The sequence below is a fragment of the Eptatretus burgeri genome, chromosome 1 (genome assembly GCF_056783735.1).
Source record: "Eptatretus burgeri isolate ZD-2024b chromosome 1, Ebu_testis_v1, whole genome shotgun sequence".
In the NCBI taxonomy this organism is placed as follows: domain Eukaryota; kingdom Metazoa; phylum Chordata; class Myxini; order Myxiniformes; family Myxinidae; genus Eptatretus; species Eptatretus burgeri.
The window spans coordinates 44,938,365-44,961,789 of NC_140961.1; the positions used below are offsets into that span (position 1 = coordinate 44,938,365).

Consider the following 23,425-nt stretch of genomic DNA (forward strand, 5'->3'; position numbering starts at 1 on the left):
CTCCATCCGTTCCTGTCCACACTCTAACTCCCAAAGTTTTCAACTTTCACGTTTCATATTTGGAACATAGGTGCAGACTGTGGAGACGGTGCGTCGCGACATACGTTCGTCATCTAAAGTGGTTGCCATGGCAACCACGATGCTGTTTTCCATCCGTTCGTGTACGCACTAACTCTGAAAGTTTTCAACTTTCACATTTGGTACATAGGTACAGACTGTGGAGACGGTGCGTCACGACATACGTTCGTCATCTAAAGTGATTGCCATGGCAACCAGGATGCTGTTTTCCATCCATTCCTGTCCGCACTCGAACTCCCAAAGTTTTCAACTTTCACATTTGGTACATAGGTACAGACTGTGTGTCGCGACATCCGTTCGTCATCTAAAGTGGTTGCCATGGCAACCAGGATGCTGTTTTCCATCCGTTCCTGTCCGCACTCGAACTCCCAAAGTTTTCAACTTTCACATTTGGTACATTGGTACACAGGTACAGACTGGAGACGGTGTGTCGCGACATAAGTTCGTTACCTAAAGTGGTTGCCATGGCAACCAGAATGCTGTTCTCCATCCGTTCCTGTCCGCACTCTCGCTCCCAAAGTTTTCAACTGTCACGTTTCATATTTGGGACATAGGTACAGACTGGAGACGGTGTGTCGCGACATACGTTCGTCATCTAAAGTGGTTGCCATGGCAACCAGGATACTGTTCTCCATCCGTTCCTGTCCACACTCTAACTCCCAAAGTTTTCAACTTTCACGTTTCATATTTGGAACATAGGTGCAGACTGTGGAGACGGTGCGTCGCGACATACGTTCGTCATCTAAAGTGGTTGCCATGGCAACCACGATGCTGTTTTCCATCCGTTCGTGTCCGCACTAACTCTGAAAGTTTTCAACTTTCACATTTGGAACATAGGTGCCGACTGTGGAGACGGTGTGTCGTGACATTTGTCATCTAAAGTGGTTGCCATAGCAACCAGGATGTTGTTCTCCATCCGTTCCTGTCCGCACTCGAACTCCCAAAGTTTTCAACTTTCACATTTGGTACATTGGTACACAGGTACAGACTGTGGAAACGGTGTCGCGACACACGTTCGTCATCTAAAGTGGTTGCCATGGCAACCAGGATGCTGTTTTCCATCCGTTCCTGTCCGCACTCTAACTCCCAAAGTTTTCAACTTTCACATTTGGTACATTGGTACACAGGTACAGACTGGAGCCGGTGTGTCGCGACATAAGTTCGTCATCTAAAGTGGTTGCCATGGCAACCAGAATGCTGTTTTCCATCCGTTCCTGTCCGCACTCTCGCTCCCAAAGTTTTCAACTTTCACATTTGGTACATTGGTACACAGGTACAGACTGTGGAAACGGTGTCGCGACACACGTTCGTCATCTAAAGTGGTTGCCATGGCAACCAGGATGCTGTTTTCCATCCGTTCCTGTCCGCACTCTAACTCCCAAAGTTTTCAACTTTCACATTTGGTACACAGGTACAGACTGGAGACGGTGTGTTGCGACATACGTTCGTCATCTAAAGTGGTTGCCATGGCAACCAGGATGCTGTTTTCCATCCGTTCCTGTCCGCACTCTAACTCCCAAAGTTTTCAACTTTCACATTTGGTACATTGGTACACAGGTACAGACTCCAGCCGGTGTGTTGCGACATAAGTTCGTCATCTAAAGTGGTTGCCATGGCAACCAGAATGCTGTTTTCCATCCGTTCCTGTCTGCACTCAACTCCCAAAGTTTTCAACTTTCACATTTGGTACACAGGTACAGACTGTGTGTCGCGACATACGTTTTTCATCTAAAGTGGTTGCCATGGCAACCAGGATGCTGTTCTCCATCCGTTCCTGTCCGCACTCTCGCTCCCAAAGTTTTCAACTGTCACGTTTCACATTTGGTACATAGGTACAGACTGTGTGTCGCGACATACGTTCGTCATCTAGAGTGGTTGCCATGGCAACCAGGATGCTGTTTTCCATCCGTTCCTGTCCGCACTCTAACTCCTAAAGTTTTCAACTTTCACATTTGGTACATTGGTACACAGGTACAGACTGGAGACGGTGTGCCGGGACATACGTTCGTCATCTAAAGTGGTTGCCATGGCAACCACGATGCTGTTTTCCATCCGTTCCTGTCCGCACCCTAACTCCCAAAGTTTTCAACTTTCACATTTGGTACATTGGTACAGACTGTGGAGACGGTGTGTCGCGACATACGTTCGACATCTAAAGTGGTTGCCATAGCAACCAGGATGTTGTTCTCCATCTGTTCCTGTCCACACTCAAACTCCCAAAGTTATCAACTTTCACGTTTCACATTTGGTACATAGGTACAGACTGTGGAGACGGTGTGTCGCGACATACGTTCGTCATCTGAAGTGGTTGCCATGGCAACCAGGATGCTGTTTTCCATCCGTTCGTGTCCGCACTAACTGAAAGTTTTCAACTTTCACATTTGGTACATAGGTACAGACTGTGGAGACGGTGTGTCGCGACATACGTTCGTCATCTAAAGTGATTGCCATGGCAACCAGGATGCTGTTTTCCATCCATTCCTGTCCGCACTCGAACTCCCAAAGTTTTCAACTTTCACATTTGGTACATAGGTACAGACTGTGTGTCGCGACATACGTTCGTCATCTAAAGTGGTTGCCATGGCAACCAGGATGTTTTCCATCCGTTCCTGTCCGCACTCCAATTCCCAAAGTTTTAAACTTTCACATTTGGTACATTGGTACACAGGTACAAACTGGAGATGGTGTGTCACGACATACGTTCGTCATCTAAAGTGGTTGCCATGGCAACCAGAATGCTGTTTTCCATCCGTTCCTGTCCGCACTCTCGCTCCCAAAGTTTTCAACTGTCACGTTTCACATTTGGTACATAGGTACAGACTGGAGACGGTGTGTTGCGACATACGTTCGTCATCTAAAGTGGATGCCATGGCAACCAGAATGCTGTTTTCCATCCGTTCCTGTCCGCACTCGAACTCCCAAAGTTTTCAACTTTCACATTTGGTACATTGGTACACAGGTACAGACTGGAGACGGTGTGTTGCAACATACGTTCGTCATCTAAAGTGGTTGCCATGGCAACCAGAATGCTGTTTTCCATCCGTTCCTGTCCGCACTCAAACTCCCAAAGTTTTCAACTTTCACATTTGGAACATAGGTGCCGACTGTGGAGACGGTGTGTCGTGACATTTGTCATCTAAAGTGGTTGCCATAGCAACCAGGATGTTGTTCTCCATCCGTTCCTGTCCGCACTCGAACTCCCAAAGTTTTCAACTTTCACATTTGGTACATTGGTACACAGGTACAGACTGGAGACGGTGTGTTGCGACATACGTTCGTCATCTAAAGTGGTTGCCATGGCAACCACGATGCTGTTTTCCATCTGTTTGTGTCCGCACTAACTCCCAAAGTTTTCAACTTTCGCATTTGGTACATTGGTACACAGGTACAGACTGGAGCCGGTGTGTCGCGACATAAGTTCGTCATCTAAAGTGGTTGCCATGGCAACCAGAATGCTGTTTTCCATCCGTTCCTGTCCGCACTCTCGCTCCCAAAGTTTTCAACTTTCACATTTGGTACATTGGTACACAGGTACAGACTGTGGAAACGGTGTCGCGACACACGTTCGTCATCTAAAGTGGTTGCCATGGCAACCAGGATGCTGTTTTCCATCCGTTCCTGTCCGCACTCTAACTCCCAAAGTTTTCAACTTTCACATTTGGTACACAGGTACAGACTGGAGACGGTGTGTTGCGACATACGTTCGTCATCTAAAGTGGTTGCCATGGCAACCAGGATGCTGTTTTCCATCCGTTCCTGTCCGCACTCTAACTCCCAAAGTTTTCAACTTTCACATTTGGTACATTGGTACACAGGTACAGACTCCAGCCGGTGTGTTGCGACATAAGTTCGTCATCTAAAGTGGTTGCCATGGCAACCAGGATGCTGTTTTCCATCCATTCCTGTCCGCACTCGAACTCCCAAAGTTTTCAACTTTCACATTTGGTACATAGGTACAGACTGTGTGTCGCGACATACGTTCGTCATCTAAAGTGGTTGCCATGGCAACCAGGATGCTGTTCTCCATCCGTTCCTGTCCACACTCTCGCTCCCAAAGTTTTCAACTCACGTTTCATATTTGGTACATAGGTACAGACTGTGGAGACGGTGCGTCACGACATACATTCGTCATCTAAAGTGGTTGCCATGGCAACCAGGATGTTTTCCATCCGTTCCTGTCCGCACTCGAACTCCCAAAGTTTTCAACTGTCACGTTTCACATTTGGTACATAGGTACAGACTGGAGACGGTGTGTTGCGACATACGTTCGTCATCTAAAGTGGTTGCCATGGCAACCAGAATGCTGTTTTCCATCCGTTCCTGTCCGCACTCGAACTCCCAAAGTTTTCAACTTTCACATTTGGTACATTGGTACACAGGTACAAACTGGAGATGGTGTGTCACGACATACGTTCGTCATCTAAAGTGGTTGCCATGGCAACCAGAATGCTGTTTTCCATCCGTTCCTGTCCGCACTCGAACTCCCAAAGTTTTCAACTTTCACATTTGGTACATTGGTACACAGGTACAAACTGGAGATGGTGTGTCACGACATACGTTCGTCATCTAAAGTGGTTGCCATGGCAACCAGAATGCTGTTTTCCATCCGTTCCTGTCCGCACTCTCGCTCCCAAAGTTTTCAACTGTCACGTTTCACATTTGGTACATAGGTACAGACTGGAGACGGTGTGTTGCGACATACGTTCGTCATCTAAAGTGGTTGCCATGGCAACCAGAATGCTGTTTTCCATCCGTTCCTGTCCGCACTCGAACTCCCAAAGTTTTCAACTTTCACATTTGGTACATTGGTACACAGGTACAGACTGGAGACGGTGTGTTGCAACATACGTTCGTCATCTAAAGTGGTTGCCATGGCAACCAGAATGCTGTTTTCCATCCGTTCCTGTCCGCACTCAAACTCCCAAAGTTTTCAACTTTCACATTTGGAACATAGGTGCCGACTGTGGAGACGGTGTGTCGTGACATTTGTCATCTAAAGTGGTTGCCATAGCAACCAGGATGTTGTTCTCCATCCGTTCCTGTCCGCACTCGAACTCCCAAAGTTTTCAACTTTCACATTTGGTACATTGGTACACAGGTACAGACTGGAGACGGTGTGTTGCGACATACGTTCGTCATCTAAAGTGGTTGCCATGGCAACCACGATGCTGTTTTCCATCTGTTTGTGTCCGCACTAACTCCCGAAGTTTTCAACTTTCTCATTTGGTACACAGGTACAGACTGGAGACGGTGTGTTGCGACATACGTTCGTCATCTAAAGTGGTTGCCATGGCAACCAGAATGCTGTTTTCCATCCGTTCCTGTCCGCACTCTCGCTCCCAAAGTTTTCAACTTTCACATTTGGTACATTGGTACACAGGTACAGACTGTGGAAACGGTGTCGCGACACACGTTCGTCATCTAAAGTGGTTGCCATGGCAACCAGGATGCTGTTTTCCATCCGTTCCTGTCCGCACTCTAACTCCCAAAGTTTTCAACTTTCACATTTGGTACACAGGTACAGACTGGAGACGGTGTGTTGCGACATACGTTCGTCATCTAAAGTGGTTGCCATGGCAACCAGGATGCTGTTTTCCATCCGTTCCTGTCCGCACTCTAACTCCCAAAGTTTTCAACTTTCACATTTGGTACATTGGTACACAGGTACAGACTCCAGCCGGTGTGTTGCGACATAAGTTCGTCATCTAAAGTGGTTGCCATGGCAACCAGGATGCTGTTTTCCATCCATTCCTGTCCGCACTCGAACTCCCAAAGTTTTCAACTTTCACATTTGGTACATAGGTACAGACTGTGTGTCGCGACATACGTTCGTCATCTAAAGTGGTTGCCATGGCAACCAGGATGCTGTTCTCCATCCGTTCCTGTCCGCACTCTCGCTCCCAAAGTTTTCAACTCACGTTTCATATTTGGTACATAGGTACAGACTGTGGAGACGGTGCGTCACGACATACATTCGTCATCTAAAGTGGTTGCCATGGCAACCAGGATGTTTTCCATCCGTTCCTGTCCGCATTCGAACTCCCAAAGTTTTAAACTTTCACATTTGGTACATTGGTACACAGGTACAAACTGGAGATGGTGTGTCACGACATACGTTCGTCATCTAAAGTGGTTGCCATGGCAACCAGAATGCTGTTTTCCATCCGTTCCTGTCCGCACTCTCGCTCCCAAAGTTTTCAACTGTCACGTTTCACATTTGGTACATAGGTACAGACTGGAGACGGTGTGTTGCGACATACGTTCGTCATCTAAAGTGGTTGCCATGGCAACCAGAATGCTGTTTTCCATCCGTTCCTGTCCGCACTCGAACTCCCAAAGTTTTCAACTTTCACATTTGGTACATTGGTACACAGGTACAGACTGGAGACGGTGTGTTGCAACATACGTTCGTCATCTAAAGTGGTTGCCATGGCAACCAGAATGCTGTTTTCCATCCGTTCCTGTCCGCACTCAAACTCCCAAAGTTTTCAACTTTCACATTTGGAACATAGGTGCCGACTGTGGAGACGGTGTGTCGTGACATTTGTCATCTAAAGTGGTTGCCATAGCAACCAGGATGTTGTTCTCCATCCGTTCCTGTCCGCACTCTAACTCCTAAAGTTTTCAACTTTCACATTTGGTACATTGGTACACAGGTACAGACTGGAGACGGTGTGCCGGGACATACGTTCGTCATCTAAAGTGGTTGCCATGGCAACCACGATGCTGTTTTCCATCCGTTCCTGTCCGCACTCTAACTCCCAAAGTTTTCAACTTTCACATTTGGTACATTGGTACAGACTGTGGAGACGGTGTGTCGCGACATACGTTCGACATCTAAAGTGGTTGCCATAGCAACCAGGATGTTGTTCTCCATCTGTTCCTGTCCACACTCAAACTCCCAAAGTTTTCAACTTTCACGTTTCACATTTGGTACATAGGTACAGACTGTGGAGACGGTGTGTCGCGACATACGTTCGTCATCTGAAGTGGTTGCCATGGCAACCAGGATGCTGTTTTCCATCCGTTCCTGTCCGCACTCGAACTCCCAAAGTTTTCAACTTTCACATTTGGTACATTGGTACACAGGTACAGACTGGAGACGGTGTGTTGCGACATACGTTCGTCATCTAAAGTGGTTGCCATGGCAACCAGAATGCTGTTCTCCATCCGTTCCTGTCCGCACTCTCGCTCCCAAAGTTTTCAACTGTCACGTTTCACATTTGGGACATAGGTACAGACTGGAGACGGTGTGTCGCGACATATGTTCGTCATCTAAAGTGGTTGCCATGGCAACCAGGATACTGTTCTCCATCCGTTCCTGTCCACACTCTAACTCCCAAAGTTTTCAACTTTCACGTTTCATATTTGGAACATAGGTGCAGACTGTGGAGACGGTGCGTCGCGACATACGTTCGTCATCTAAAGTGGTTGCCATGGCAACCACGATGCTGTTTTCCATCCGTTCGTGTCCGCACTAACTCTGAAAGTTTTCAACTTTCACATTTGGAACATAGGTGCCGACTGTGGAGACGGTGTGTCGTGACATTTGTCATCTAAAGTGGTTGCCATAGCAACCAGGATGTTGTTCTCCATCCGTTCCTGTCCGCACTCGAACTCCCAAAGTTTTCAACTTTCACATTTGGTACATTGGTACACAGGTACAGACTGTGGAAACGGTGTCGCGACACACGTTCGTCATCTAAAGTGGTTGCCATGGCAACCAGGATGCTGTTTTCCATCCGTTCCTGTCCGCACTCTAACTCCCAAAGTTTTCAACTTTCACATTTGGTACATTGGTACACAGGTACAGACTGGAGCCGGTGTGTCGCGACATAAGTTCGTCATCTAAAGTGGTTGCCATGGCAACCAGAATGCTGTTTTCCATCCGTTCCTGTCCGCACTCTCGCTCCCAAAGTTTTCAACTTTCACATTTGGTACATTGGTACACAGGTACAGACTGTGGAAACGGTGTCGCGACACACGTTCGTCATCTAAAGTGGTTGCCATGGCAACCAGGATGCTGTTTTCCATCCGTTCCTGTCCGCACTCTAACTCCCAAAGTTTTCAACTTTCACATTTGGTACACAGGTACAGACTGGAGACGGTGTGTTGCGACATACGTTCGTCATCTAAAGTGGTTGCCATGGCAACCAGGATGCTGTTTTCCATCCGTTCCTGTCCGCACTCTAACTCCCAAAGTTTTCAACTTTCACATTTGGTACATTGGTACACAGGTACAGACTCCAGCCGGTGTGTTGCGACATAAGTTCGTCATCTAAAGTGGTTGCCATGGCAACCAGAATGCTGTTTTCCATCCGTTCCTGTCTGCACTCAACTCCCAAAGTTTTCAACTTTCACATTTGGTACACAGGTACAGACTGTGTGTCGCGACATACGTTTTTCATCTAAAGTGGTTGCCATGGCAACCAGGATGCTGTTCTCCATCCGTTCCTGTCCGCACTCTCGCTCCCAAAGTTTTCAACTGTCACGTTTCACATTTGGTACATAGGTACAGACTGTGTGTCGCGACATACGTTCGTCATCTAGAGTGGTTGCCATGGCAACCAGGATGCTGTTTTCCATCCGTTCCTGTCCGCACTCTAACTCCTAAAGTTTTCAACTTTCACATTTGGTACATTGGTACACAGGTACAGACTGGAGACGGTGTGCCGGGACATACGTTCGTCATCTAAAGTGGTTGCCATGGCAACCACGATGCTGTTTTCCATCCGTTCCTGTCCGCACCCTAACTCCCAAAGTTTTCAACTTTCACATTTGGTACATTGGTACAGACTGTGGAGACGGTGTGTCGCGACATACGTTCGACATCTAAAGTGGTTGCCATAGCAACCAGGATGTTGTTCTCCATCTGTTCCTGTCCACACTCAAACTCCCAAAGTTTTCAACTTTCACGTTTCACATTTGGTACATAGGTACAGACTGTGGAGACGGTGTGTCGCGACATACGTTCGTCATCTGAAGTGGTTGCCATGGCAACCAGGATGCTGTTTTCCATCCGTTCGTGTCCGCACTAACTGAAAGTTTTCAACTTTCACATTTGGTACATAGGTACAGACTGTGGAGACGGTGTGTCGCGACATACGTTCGTCATCTAAAGTGATTGCCATGGCAACCAGGATGCTGTTTTCCATCCATTCCTGTCCGCACTCGAACTCCCAAAGTTTTCAACTTTCACATTTGGTACATAGGTACAGACTGTGTGTCGCGACATACGTTCGTCATCTAAAGTGGTTGCCATGGCAACCAGGATGTTTTCCATCCGTTCCTGTCCGCACTCCAATTCCCAAAGTTTTAAACTTTCACATTTGGTACATTGGTACACAGGTACAAACTGGAGATGGTGTGTCACGACATACGTTCGTCATCTAAAGTGGTTGCCATGGCAACCAGAATGCTGTTTTCCATCCGTTCCTGTCCGCACTCTCGCTCCCAAAGTTTTCAACTGTCACGTTTCACATTTGGTACATAGGTACAGACTGGAGACGGTGTGTTGCGACATACGTTCGTCATCTAAAGTGGTTGCCATGGCAACCAGAATGCTGTTTTCCATCCGTTCCTGTCCGCACTCGAACTCCCAAAGTTTTCAACTTTCACATTTGGTACATTGGTACACAGGTACAGACTGGAGACGGTGTGTTGCAACATACGTTCGTCATCTAAAGTGGTTGCCATGGCAACCAGAATGCTGTTTTCCATCCGTTCCTGTCCGCACTCAAACTCCCAAAGTTTTCAACTTTCACATTTGGAACATAGGTGCCGACTGTGGAGACGGTGTGTCGTGACATTTGTCATCTAAAGTGGTTGCCATAGCAACCAGGATGTTGTTCTCCATCCGTTCCTGTCCGCACTCGAACTCCCAAAGTTTTCAACTTTCACATTTGGTACATTGGTACACAGGTACAGACTGGAGACGGTGTGTTGCGACATACGTTCGTCATCTAAAGTGGTTGCCATGGCAACCACGATGCTGTTTTCCATCTGTTTGTGTCCGCACTAACTCCCAAAGTTTTCAACTTTCGCATTTGGTACATTGGTACACAGGTACAGACTGGAGCCGGTGTGTCGCGACATAAGTTCGTCATCTAAAGTGGTTGCCATGGCAACCAGAATGCTGTTTTCCATCCGTTCCTGTCCGCACTCTCGCTCCCAAAGTTTTCAACTTTCACATTTGGTACATTGGTACACAGGTACAGACTGTGGAAACGGTGTCGCGACACACGTTCGTCATCTAAAGTGGTTGCCATGGCAACCAGGATGCTGTTTTCCATCCGTTCCTGTCCGCACTCTAACTCCCAAAGTTTTCAACTTTCACATTTGGTACACAGGTACAGACTGGAGACGGTGTGTTGCGACATACGTTCGTCATCTAAAGTGGTTGCCATGGCAACCAGGATGCTGTTTTCCATCCGTTCCTGTCCGCACTCTAACTCCCAAAGTTTTCAACTTTCACATTTGGTACATTGGTACACAGGTACAGACTCCAGCCGGTGTGTTGCGACATAAGTTCGTCATCTAAAGTGGTTGCCATGGCAACCAGGATGCTGTTTTCCATCCATTCCTGTCCGCACTCGAACTCCCAAAGTTTTCAACTTTCACATTTGGTACATAGGTACAGACTGTGTGTCGCGACATACGTTCGTCATCTAAAGTGGTTGCCATGGCAACCAGGATGCTGTTCTCCATCCGTTCCTGTCCGCACTCTCGCTCCCAAAGTTTTCAACTTTCACATTTGGTACACAGGTACAGACTGGAGACGGTGTGTTGCGACATACGTTCGTCATCTAAAGTGGTTGCCATGGCAACCAGGATGCTGTTTTCCATCCGTTCCTGTCCGCACTCTCGCTCCCAAAGTTTTCAACTTTCACATTTGGTACATTGGTACACAGGTACAGACTGTGGAAACGGTGTCGCGACATACGTTCGTCATCTAAAGTGGTTGCCATGGCAACCAGGATGCTGTTTTCCATCCGTTCCTGTCCGCACTCTAACTCCCAAAGTTTTCAACTTTCACATTTGGTACACAGGTACAGACTGGAGACGGTGTGTTGCGACATACGTTCGTCATCTAAAGTGGTTGCCATGGCAACCAGGATGCTGTTTTCCATCCGTTCCTGTCCGCACTCTAACTCCCAAAGTTTTCAACTTTCACATTTGGTACATTGGTACACAGGTACAGACTCCAGCCGGTGTGTTGCGACATAAGTTCGTCATCTAAAGTGGTTGCCATGGCAACCAGGATGCTGTTTTCCATCCATTCCTGTCCGCACTCGAACTCCCAAAGTTTTCAACTCACTTTCACATTTGGTACATAGGTACAGACTGTGGAGACGGTGCGTCGCGACATACGTTCGTCATCTAAAGTGGTTGCCATGGCAACCAGGATGCTGTTCTCCATCCGTTCCTGTCCGCACTCTCGCTCCCAAAGTTTTCAACTCACGTTTCATATTTGGTACATAGGTACAGACTGTGGAGACGGTGCGTCACGACATACATTCGTCATCTAAAGTGGTTGCCATGGCAACCAGGATGTTTTCCATCCGTTCCTGTCCGCATTCGAACTCCCAAAGTTTTAAACTTTCACATTTGGTACATTGGTACACAGGTACAAACTGGAGATGGTGTGTCACGACATACGTTCGTCATCTAAAGTGGTTGCCATGGCAACCAGAATGCTGTTTTCCATCCGTTCCTGTCCGCACTCTCGCTCCCAAAGTTTTCAACTGTCACGTTTCACATTTGGTACATAGGTACAGACTGGAGACGGTGTGTTGCGACATACGTTCGTCATCTAAAGTGGTTGCCATGGCAACCAGAATGCTGTTTTCCATCCGTTCCTGTCCGCACTCGAACTCCCAAAGTTTTCAACTTTCACATTTGGTACATTGGTACACAGGTACAGACTGGAGACGGTGTGTTGCAACATACGTTCGTCATCTAAAGTGGTTGCCATGGCAACCAGAATGCTGTTTTCCATCCGTTCCTGTCCGCACTCAAACTCCCAAAGTTTTCAACTTTCACATTTGGAACATAGGTGCCGACTGTGGAGACGGTGTGTCGTGACATTTGTCATCTAAAGTGGTTGCCATAGCAACCAGGATGTTGTTCTCCATCCGTTCCTGTCCGCACTCGAACTCCCAAAGTTTTCAACTTTCACATTTGGTACATTGGTACACAGGTACAGACTGGAGACGGTGTGTTGCGACATACGTTCGTCATCTAAAGTGGTTGCCATGGCAACCACGATGCTGTTTTCCATCTGTTTGTGTCCGCACTAACTCCCGAAGTTTTCAACTTTCTCATTTGGTACACAGGTACAGACTGGAGACGGTGTGTTGCGACATACGTTCGTCATCTAAAGTGGTTGCCATGGCAACCAGAATGCTGTTTTCCATCCGTTCCTGTCCGCACTCTCGCTCCCAAAGTTTTCAACTTTCACATTTGGTACATTGGTACACAGGTACAGACTGTGGAAACGGTGTCGCGACACACGTTCGTCATCTAAAGTGGTTGCCATGGCAACCAGGATGCTGTTTTCCATCCGTTCCTGTCCGCACTCTAACTCCCAAAGTTTTCAACTTTCACATTTGGTACACAGGTACAGACTGGAGACGGTGTGTTGCGACATACGTTCGTCATCTAAAGTGGTTGCCATGGCAACCAGGATGCTGTTTTCCATCCGTTCCTGTCCGCACTCTAACTCCCAAAGTTTTCAACTTTCACATTTGGTACATTGGTACACAGGTACAGACTCCAGCCGGTGTGTTGCGACATAAGTTCGTCATCTAAAGTGGTTGCCATGGCAACCAGGATGCTGTTTTCCATCCATTCCTGTCCGCACTCGAACTCCCAAAGTTTTCAACTTTCACATTTGGTACATAGGTACAGACTGTGTGTCGCGACATACGTTCGTCATCTAAAGTGGTTGCCATGGCAACCAGGATGCTGTTCTCCATCCGTTCCTGTCCGCACTCTCGCTCCCAAAGTTTTCAACTCACGTTTCATATTTGGTACATAGGTACAGACTGTGGAGACGGTGCGTCACGACATACATTCGTCATCTAAAGTGGTTGCCATGGCAACCAGGATGTTTTCCATCCGTTCCTGTCCGCATTCGAACTCCCAAAGTTTTAAACTTTCACATTTGGTACATTGGTACACAGGTACAAACTGGAGATGGTGTGTCACGACATACGTTCGTCATCTAAAGTGGTTGCCATGGCAACCAGAATGCTGTTTTCCATCCGTTCCTGTCCGCACTCTCGCTCCCAAAGTTTTCAACTGTCACGTTTCACATTTGGTACATAGGTACAGACTGGAGACGGTGTGTTGCGACATACGTTCGTCATCTAAAGTGGTTGCCATGGCAACCAGAATGCTGTTTTCCATCCGTTCCTGTCCGCACTCGAACTCCCAAAGTTTTCAACTTTCACATTTGGTACATTGGTACACAGGTACAGACTGGAGACGGTGTGTTGCAACATACGTTCGTCATCTAAAGTGGTTGCCATGGCAACCAGAATGCTGTTTTCCATCCGTTCCTGTCCGCACTCAAACTCCCAAAGTTTTCAACTTTCACATTTGGAACATAGGTGCCGACTGTGGAGACGGTGTGTCGTGACATTTGTCATCTAAAGTGGTTGCCATAGCAACCAGGATGTTGTTCTCCATCCGTTCCTGTCCGCACTCTAACTCCTAAAGTTTTCAACTTTCACATTTGGTACATTGGTACACAGGTACAGACTGGAGACGGTGTGCCGGGACATACGTTCGTCATCTAAAGTGGTTGCCATGGCAACCACGATGCTGTTTTCCATCCGTTCCTGTCCGCACTCTAACTCCCAAAGTTTTCAACTTTCACATTTGGTACATTGGTACAGACTGTGGAGACGGTGTGTCGCGACATACGTTCGACATCTAAAGTGGTTGCCATAGCAACCAGGATGTTGTTCTCCATCTGTTCCTGTCCACACTCAAACTCCCAAAGTTTTCAACTTTCACGTTTCACATTTGGTACATAGGTACAGACTGTGGAGACGGTGTGTCGCGACATACGTTCGTCATCTGAAGTGGTTGCCATGGCAACCAGGATGCTGTTTTCCATCCGTTCCTGTCCGCACTCGAACTCCCAAAGTTTTCAACTTTCACATTTGGTACATTGGTACACAGGTACAGACTGGAGACGGTGTGTTGCGACATACGTTCGTCATCTAAAGTGGTTGCCATGGCAACCAGAATGCTGTTCTCCATCCGTTCCTGTCCGCACTCTCGCTCCCAAAGTTTTCAACTGTCACGTTTCACATTTGGGACATAGGTACAGACTGGAGACGGTGTGTCGCGACATACGTTCGTCATCTAAAGTGGTTGCCATGGCAACCAGGATACTGTTCTCCATCCGTTCCTGTCCACACTCTAACTCCCAAAGTTTTCAACTGTCACGTTTCACATTTGGGACATAGGTACAGACTGGAGACGGTGTGTCGCGACATACGTTCGTCATCTAAAGTGGTTGCCATGGCAACCACGATGCTGTTTTCCATCCGTTCGTGTCCGCACTAACTCTGAAAGTTTTCAACTTTCACATTTGGAACATAGGTGCCGACTGTGGAGACGGTGTGTCGCGACATACGTTCGTCATCTAAAGTGGTTGCCATAGCAACCAGGATGTTGTTCTCCATCCGTTCCTGTCCGCACTCGAACTCCCAAAGTTTTCAACTTTCACATTTGGTACATTGGTACACAGGTACAGACTGTGGAAACGGTGTCGCGACACACGTTCGTCATCTAAAGTGGTTGCCATGGCAACCAGGATGCTGTTTTCCATCCGTTCCTGTCCGCACTCTAACTCCCAAAGTTTTCAACTTTCACATTTGGTACATTGGTACACAGGTACAGACTGGAGCCGGTGTGTCGCGACATAAGTTCGTCATCTAAAGTGGTTGCCATGGCAACCAGAATGCTGTTTTCCATCCGTTCCTGTCCGCACTCTCGCTCCCAAAGTTTTCAACTTTCACATTTGGTACATTGGTACACAGGTACAGACTGTGGAAACGGTGTCGCGACACACGTTCGTCATCTAAAGTGGTTGCCATGGCAACCAGGATGCTGTTTTCCATCCGTTCCTGTCCGCACTCTAACTCCCAAAGTTTTCAACTTTCACATTTGGTACATTGGTACACAGGTACAGACTCCAGCCGGTGTGTTGCGACATAAGTTCGTCATCTAAAGTGGTTGCCATGGCAACCAGAATGCTGTTTTCCATCCGTTCCTGTCTGCACTCAACTCCCAAAGTTTTCAACTTTCACATTTGGTACACAGGTACAGACTGTGTGTCGCGACATACGTTTTTCATCTAAAGTGGTTGCCATGGCAACCAGGATGCTGTTCTCCATCCGTTCCTGTCCGCACTCTCGCTCCCAAAGTTTTCAACTGTCACGTTTCACATTTGGTACATAGGTACAGACTGTGTGTCGCGACATACGTTCGTCATCTAGAGTGGTTGCCATGGCAACCAGGATGCTGTTTTCCATCCGTTCCTGTCCGCACTCTAACTCCTAAAGTTTTCAACTTTCACATTTGGTACATTGGTACACAGGTACAGACTGGAGACGGTGTGCCGGGACATACGTTCGTCATCTAAAGTGGTTGCCATGGCAACCACGATGCTGTTTTCCATCCGTTCCTGTCCGCACCCTAACTCCCAAAGTTTTCAACTTTCACATTTGGTACATTGGTACAGACTGTGGAGACGGTGTGTCGCGACATACGTTCGACATCTAAAGTGGTTGCCATAGCAACCAGGATGTTGTTCTCCATCTGTTCCTGTCCACACTCAAACTCCCAAAGTTTTCAACTTTCACGTTTCACATTTGGTACATAGGTACAGACTGTGGAGACGGTGTGTCGCGACATACGTTCGTCATCTGAAGTGGTTGCCATGGCAACCACGATGCTGTTTTCCATCCGTTCCTGTCCGCACTCGAACTCCCAAAGTTTTCAACTTTCACATTTGGTACATTGGTACACAGGTACAGACTGGAGACGGTGTGTCGCGACATAAGTTCGTTACCTAAAGTGGTTGCCATGGCAACCAGAATGCTGTTCTCCATCCGTTCCTGTCCGCACTCTCGCTCCCAAAGTTTTCAACTGTCACGTTTCACATTTGGGACATAGGTAAAGACTGGAGACGGTGTGTCGCGACATACGTTCGTCATCTAAAGTGGTTGCCATGGCAACCAGGATACTGTTCTCCATCCGTTCCTGTCCACACTCTAACTCCCAAAGTTTTCAACTTTCACGTTTCATATTTGGAACATAGGTGCAGACTGTGGAGACGGTGCGTCGCGACATACGTTCGTCATCTAAAGTGGTTGCCATGGCAACCACGATGCTGTTTTCCATCCGTTCGTGTCCGCACTAACTCTGAAAGTTTTCAACTTTCACATTTGGTACATAGGTACAGACTGTGGAGACGGTGTGTCGCGACATACGTTCGTCATCTAAAGTGATTGCCATGGCAACCAGGATGCTGTTTTCCATCCATTCCTGTCCGCACTCGAACTCCCAAAGTTTTCAACTTTCACATTTGGTACATTGGTACACAGGTACAGACTGGAGACGGTGTGTTGCGACATACGTTCGTCATCTAAAGTGGTTGCCATGGCAACCAGAATGCTGTTTTCCATCCGTTCCTGTCCGCACTCGAACTCCCAAAGTTTTCAACTTTCACATTTGGTACACAGGTACAGACTGGAGATGGTGTGTCGTGACATACGTTCGTCATCTGAAGTGGTTGCCATGGCAACCAGGATGCTGTTGTCCATCCGTTCCTGTCCACACTCTCACTCCCAACACTACGTATTACTTTTTCTTTTCGGTGCATTTCTCATGGCAAGGCAAGTACCATAAAAGTCGGACCATTGAGCGCATCGTTATTTCAGCCGTATCCCCTATATTAAAAAAAAAAAAAATCTGGAATTTAAGCACACACAAGCCGCACTGGTTTTTAAGCCTCAAATATTGCACAAAAAAAAACCAAGCACAAAAACGTCCGAAAATTAGCCACAAGAAGTGATCGATCTTGCTTCGAGTCTAATCTGAACAGTGGAAACACCCCAACCATCCACTGTTTGTGTGTTAACCCAGTCTTCAAGTTCGTCTTCCAGTTTGGGCCATCGGCATTTCCTACCTCTGAAAGCCTTTTTTGACTTTTTGCAGCGAGAAAGTTCACTCCTCTGTGAGTTTTGAATTCCTCGTGTGTACCTCTTGTTTACTGATTACAATATACAAATGCATATATTGCATTAAAATTATTTGGATCAGACTTCACTGCAATGCTTTATAAAAAATATGATTAGACAAGTCTTTTAAAAACGACAAATGTATAAACAAGCGAGCATTGGGTGGCTTTGACACCATTCTGGTTATTTCAGGCCTGGCCTCTGAGGACTATGTCATCCATGACTGGAGCCTTCAACATAACATGCAACCTGTCTCTACTTCATTTGCATAGTTGTGTAATACTGTTCAAAATCCCCAAATTCTTTCCACTTTTGTATGCAATGCCAAGGATTGTGGAGGAGCTGGGAAGCGATCCTCCAAAACCTAGGTGATGTTCCTCCAAAACAGTTGACCCTATCCGAGATCAGCTATCCACGGTCAGCAACTATTACACAAAGTGTATGATCAATGAGTAGCCAGGTAAGCATAATCCACAGCCCAACCACAAGAAAGTGCACACACCTGTCCAGCCTCTCAATCTCACTGGCAAGGAGATCCTGCAGTCCAAGCTGCTCAAGCATGATCTCACAGTGTATGCGGTATGCAGATGCAGGATCTTCAGGAAAGCTTGTGTGCAATGCACTCGTACCACCTTCCATCACCCCACCCTGCACTCACACACCACAATCATTTAAAAACCTCTTTCATACAAGTCTATTTATTTTAAGAATCGGCAAAAAGTTAGGGCTGGCAGGACGGCATAGAGGTACGCACTTGCCTCAAAGCTGTCTAGCCTGGGTTTGAATCTTGGCCCAGCTATAAACTATCATCTGGGTGTTTCACTGGCAGGGTGATTCATCAGTGTGCCATCCCTCAGATGGATATTAAACTGGCATCCCATCTGCCGGCATTAGTTTGTGGACATCAAAGATCCTATGGTGTCCCTCATGCAGAGTGGGTGAGCTATTGCCAGCACCCTGACCAAATTCCTGCCACATCCTTGGGGTATTGCATCAGGGGCACAGCCACACCCTCAGCTGATGATGCTCAGCAGCCTAGTCCTGAATTTGAAAGAAGAAGAGTAAAAAGTTAATTATGGTAAAGTAAGAGCACATCCCAACCCTTTCCTTTCACCAACTCCACAGTTATTTGAATCCACCATCCTTACAGTCGAGGCATTTCTGCTGATTCAAAGCTGAGCCAAACGGCTGCCTTTAAATGGCAAGTTATGTGACCCAGTGCAACTCCAGATGCTTCCTCTTCGTTGATCGGTGAAATGCATTTAGTTTGGTGGTGGAAGGACACAGGTTGTGCATGTAGTTCCAGTAGTGGCATCAAATAACCCTTCCCACAAAGACCTGCATCGAGGTTTCCATGAGCGAGACCACAGTGATTGCATCCTCCATAATCACCTCTTCACGGAACATCAGCCGCGCATGTGCTAGTTGAACGAGGACACAAAGGAGAGAATTATCCAAAATTAGAAATGCTCATATGTGCAGGATTTAGAACAATATTCATAAGAACAGATTTTGGTGGTGTTTTCATACAAAGGCTGAATAAACGTTTTGCTAAACAAAAGGTATTATCATTTTCATTAAAAACAAAAGGTTTCAAAATAACAAATGATATATGTCTTACCATTGTTATATCTACTGAAATGGACAATGTGCTTCAAGTCAACATGCACACATGTTTATGGTAAGAATTCCAGCAGAAAGCATAAATAAGAAGCAAAAGGACTTTCCCAAAATAAGGAAGTAGAAAGGCAGAAGCAGAAAGAGATTATGGAGGTTGAGAAAAGATATGCAATGGAATTTAAGGATAAACAGAAGGCATTCGTTCAATACAAAACAACAGGACGAGATTAGAGTCTCTAAACCTTCCGCTTCTTCACGAAGTTGCTCATACCTAGCAATCAAATAACAGGACTGGACTTGGCAGTGTCGGGAGAGCATGTTACCACCAAACACAAGCCTGTGGTGTTTGTGGTATGGATGAAGAAAAGGAGGGGGGTTAAGAGCAGGGGTCAGAAGATTATTAGGTGGGGGAAGTGTTGGGGAAACGTCAGAGTACAAGGAGAGGTTGAGAGCTCGGTATGAGCAACTTGGTGAAAAAAGCAGAAGGTTTGGAGGAGTGGTGGAAGAAGTATCGAGAAGCATTTATGGGAATTGCAGAAGTTTTGTGTGGAAGGACGTCAGGAAAGGGTGCACTGTCGAGGGATAGAAACCAGGTATAGTGGAGCCGGAAGCAGGGTTGCTGCACCAGTATCGGCAGAAGAAGAAGAAAGCATGAAGGAGAGCTGTGGATAAGGCGAGGAATGATGTGGAAGAGGTAAAAAACAAGTTGCAAGAGGATTTGGGAGGAAGATGATATACAAATTGGCTCATGGTAAGGACATGAAGGGAGGGGCAGTGATTAAGGATGGTGGCAGGAGGCTAGTGATAGCGGCAGAGGGGGCAGGATTGAAGCTGTGGGAAGGATATTTCAAGGAGCTGTTGAACCGGAAAGAAAGCAACGGTTGAGCTGGAGCTACCATGTTATTGAGAGGGGAAAGGAGTTGGAGGTCACAGTGGAGGAAATGCAGAGGGCAGTGAAGAAGGGAAGAGTACCAGGCATTGATGAGGTATGTACAGAGATAATAATTGAAGTGGAAGAAGTCTGAGTCAGTTGGACAAAGAGGCTGTTGAATATATGTATGAGAGAAAGGGTTCAAATCCCCGAGGAGTTGAGGACGGTTAATTGTGCCGATATGGAAGGACGATGCTCAAGATCCGGGGAAGTACAGGGGCACTACACTCCTAAGTCATATAATGGTGCTGAAGAGGATTCTGGACGGGAGGACAAGGAAGAGTGTGGAGATCGGATAAGAGCAAGGAGGCTTTATAAAGGGTAGGGGGATGCCGGATGGGATGTTTGCGCTGAGCTAGCTGGTGGAGAAAAGATTGGAGGTGCAAGGTGAGATGGCATTGGGATTTGTGGACTTGGATAAGGCCTAAGACACTGTCCTGAGAGAGACGGTGATGGCAACACTGAGATGGATGAGAGTGCTGGAAGCAGAAGTCAGGTTGGTGGAAGGGATGTACAAGGGAACTAAGGGAAGAGTATTGGTTGGTCGTGGGATGTCTGAGGAGTTGGGCATGGACATTTATTTGAGGCAGGGAAGTGCTCTCAGCCCACTCATGTTTATCATGGTGATGGAGCTGGAAAGCAGGAAGGTGAGCTTGAGGGATAATATTGGGAGGACAGTGTATGCAGACAACCTAGCTGTTGTGGGTGGGAGATGCAAGAAGTGCTGGGGGAGTGGAATGAGGCATTTGGGAAACATGGGCTGAAGAAGAGTATGGAGAAGATTGAGGTGATGTAGGTCAGGCAGCAGAGAAAATAAATGATTATCAGGTTTGAGGGGAAGGAGATCAGGCAGGGAAATAAGTTTGAGTATCTGGAAGGAACAGTGACCGGGGATGGTAAGTCCAAGGCAGAGGTGCGGAGGATTCAGGTGGGTGTGAATGCATATAGGAAGGTGGAGGGAGTGATGGCAGACAGAAAGATATCAAGAAAACTGAAAGGCAAGGTTCTGATGTCATATGTAACGCTGGCGTACCTTTACAATCTTGAGACAGTGGCACTGACAGAGAGACGCGCACACACACCAACAACAACAACAACAACAGAGGCTGCAGGTTTGCAAAAATTGGGTCAGGAGGATTGTGGGAGTGAAGAGGGTGGATATGAGGAGGATGGATGAACTGAGGAAGGAGACTGGTGTGCAGATGAGCTTGACAGGGAGATTGGTGAAATGCCAGTTGAGCTGGACACTTGGTGCGGATGAGGGAAGAGAGAATGGCAAAGAGTAGAGTGTATAGGTTGAGGGAGCATGGTAGGAGGAAACGAGGCAGACTGCTATTGAAATGGGAGGATTGTGTAAGGAGGGATAGCTATAAGGTGTAGGGGTGGTTGGAGAGAGTTGGCTGAGGTGGAGGAGTCTCGTGGTCAAGGCAGGGCAGAAGCTTGGTGCCATCGGACCTCACCCCTTTAAAGGGAAGAGAAGGAGAAGACGTCTGACTCGCATCAGTATAGGAGTAAACAGAGACTGGTTAAAAAAAATAACTCTGCAGGCCAAAAGGAAATATGAAAAGGACAGCCAAGAATATTAAACATAACAGAAAAGCATCCTTTAAGTATATCACAGAGGTAGCTCGCTATCGTATGCTGCTGATTGCATCATTTTCTGGGGGAGCAACTGTGCCACCGATTCAGCACCCTCCATCACCAGTACCATGGATGTGATTTTTCACGGAAATCCGATTTTTTGTTTTTGTGGATGGAGACACGTCATCATGTCCATAATAATGCCACTCAACAATTTTGCCAGCCGTTTCACTATAGAATTGAGGAACTTCATACCGACATCTTCAATGAGATCAAGTGGTCCACCGAATTGCGAGACTTTCTCAAAGAGATCTGGAAGTTGATTGCAATTGGTTTCACAATGCCCGAGAGATTTGTTTCACACAGATGGCTATCCAACTATGATGCGTCATTGTCAAATCTGAGGCTTTTCGAAGCATACACTATCTTCTACTATTTTTTCCTCAAAATTAAGCTCAATTTTCCAGGAAATTGATTTATTTGCAGTGGGTAATTGAAAATTTTCCTGGGAGAACCCCCACCCCCACCCCAGACACCCACAAACGAGGGGGAGAGCAACGACACCCCTCCCCCCCAAATACTCTCCCCTCCTCGTGCCTTTGGCACATCGGGCAGGTCGTTGGCCTGCAAGAAGTTGATCTTCAGATAATTTATTCAGACCCAAATCACATGCCTGCAGTGCACGAGTACTCATTTTGCCGACCTCGTTGGAATGACAGGCCGAGTCAACCCCACCTGGCATTAATTCAACGGAAAAAACAAGGGCTCGAGCTCAAGACCTTGAGATCTTAAGCCAGCCACCTTAACCGTTAAGCCGACACGAGGAATTATATATATATATATATATATATATATATATATATATATATATATATATATATATATATATATATATATATATATATATATATATATATATGAGGTAAAGAAAGGGTTAAGAGGAGTACGGGCCTGTTGAGTAATAGCATGGGAGAATTGTTGGACGATGAGGGTGAGATGGAGGAGGAGGATATTGGGACCATACTCTGTGCAGAGCGTTGGTGCTGCTTAAGCAGTCTCCTTGGCTATTGGGCACAATCCTGGACGGGTCGCTACTCCGACACAGGATACCAGCATGCTGGCACTCATTTTGCCGACCTCGGAAGGATGACAGGTCGAGTCAACCCCACCTGGTATTAATTCAACAGCTGAGCGGGATTTGAACTCAGGACCCAAGGATCCAAAGCCCACCACCCTAACCATTAAACCAACACCAAGCATAGGGTGAAATGGCTGGTATATTAAAAAAAATAAATTCCTTCTACATTCACACGGGAACAGTCAAAGGAACTCCCAATCATGGAGAGTATCGATGTAAGTGAGCAAGGGCTTTGAAAAGGGATCCAAGTGAGAGGAGAGGAAGTGAAGGAGCAGCTAGAAACATGAAAAGGGCTGATAAAGCTCCAGGATAAGATAATATGCATCCTCGAGTGTTGTGGAAGGTGGCAGAGCAGATAAGCGTGGCGTTAACGGATATCTTTTACAGCTCATTGGAATCGGGACAGGAACCGGAGGATTGGAGAGGAGCAAATGTAACACCATTATTTAAGAAAGGATCCACAGAAGAATTAGGGAACTATAGACCTGTTCGTTTGACTTTGGTTGTGGGGAAGGTGTTGGAGACATTAATTAAGGAACATAAAGGGAATCATTTGAATATTTACAATCTGATTAAATGTGGTGAGCATGAATTTACCCAAGGGAGATCATATTTATTGGAGTTCTATGAAGTAGTTTCTGATTGGGTGGATGAAGGAAGTGTAGTGGATATAGTTTATCTATACTTTCAAAAAGCTTTTGTTGATGTACCACATATGATGTTGTTTGCTTTGGTGAGGGCTGTGTGGCTGGTTGGGTAACTACCTGGCTTGGAAACTGGCTCAGTGATGGGAAGCAGAGAGTGACTGAATGGGAA

At 46.7% G+C, this 23,425-nt stretch overlaps 1 protein-coding gene across 3 annotated transcripts in view; it reads right to left on the reverse strand.

Annotated features, from left to right (window-relative positions):
• MCM9 (minichromosome maintenance 9 homologous recombination repair factor) overlaps positions 1-23,425 on the reverse strand; it is a 71,567-nt gene that overhangs the window by 4,719 nt on the left and 43,423 nt on the right. For all 3 annotated transcript variants that reach the window (XM_085881480.1, XM_085881473.1, XM_085881476.1), the window contains 2 exons: positions 18,678-18,760; positions 17,842-17,987 (listed from right to left, as the gene is read on the reverse strand). In XM_085881480.1, coding sequence (XP_085737606.1) covers positions 17,842-17,987; positions 18,678-18,760 — 229 coding nt within the window. The remainder of the gene's footprint in view (positions 1-17,841; positions 17,988-18,677; positions 18,761-23,425) is intronic.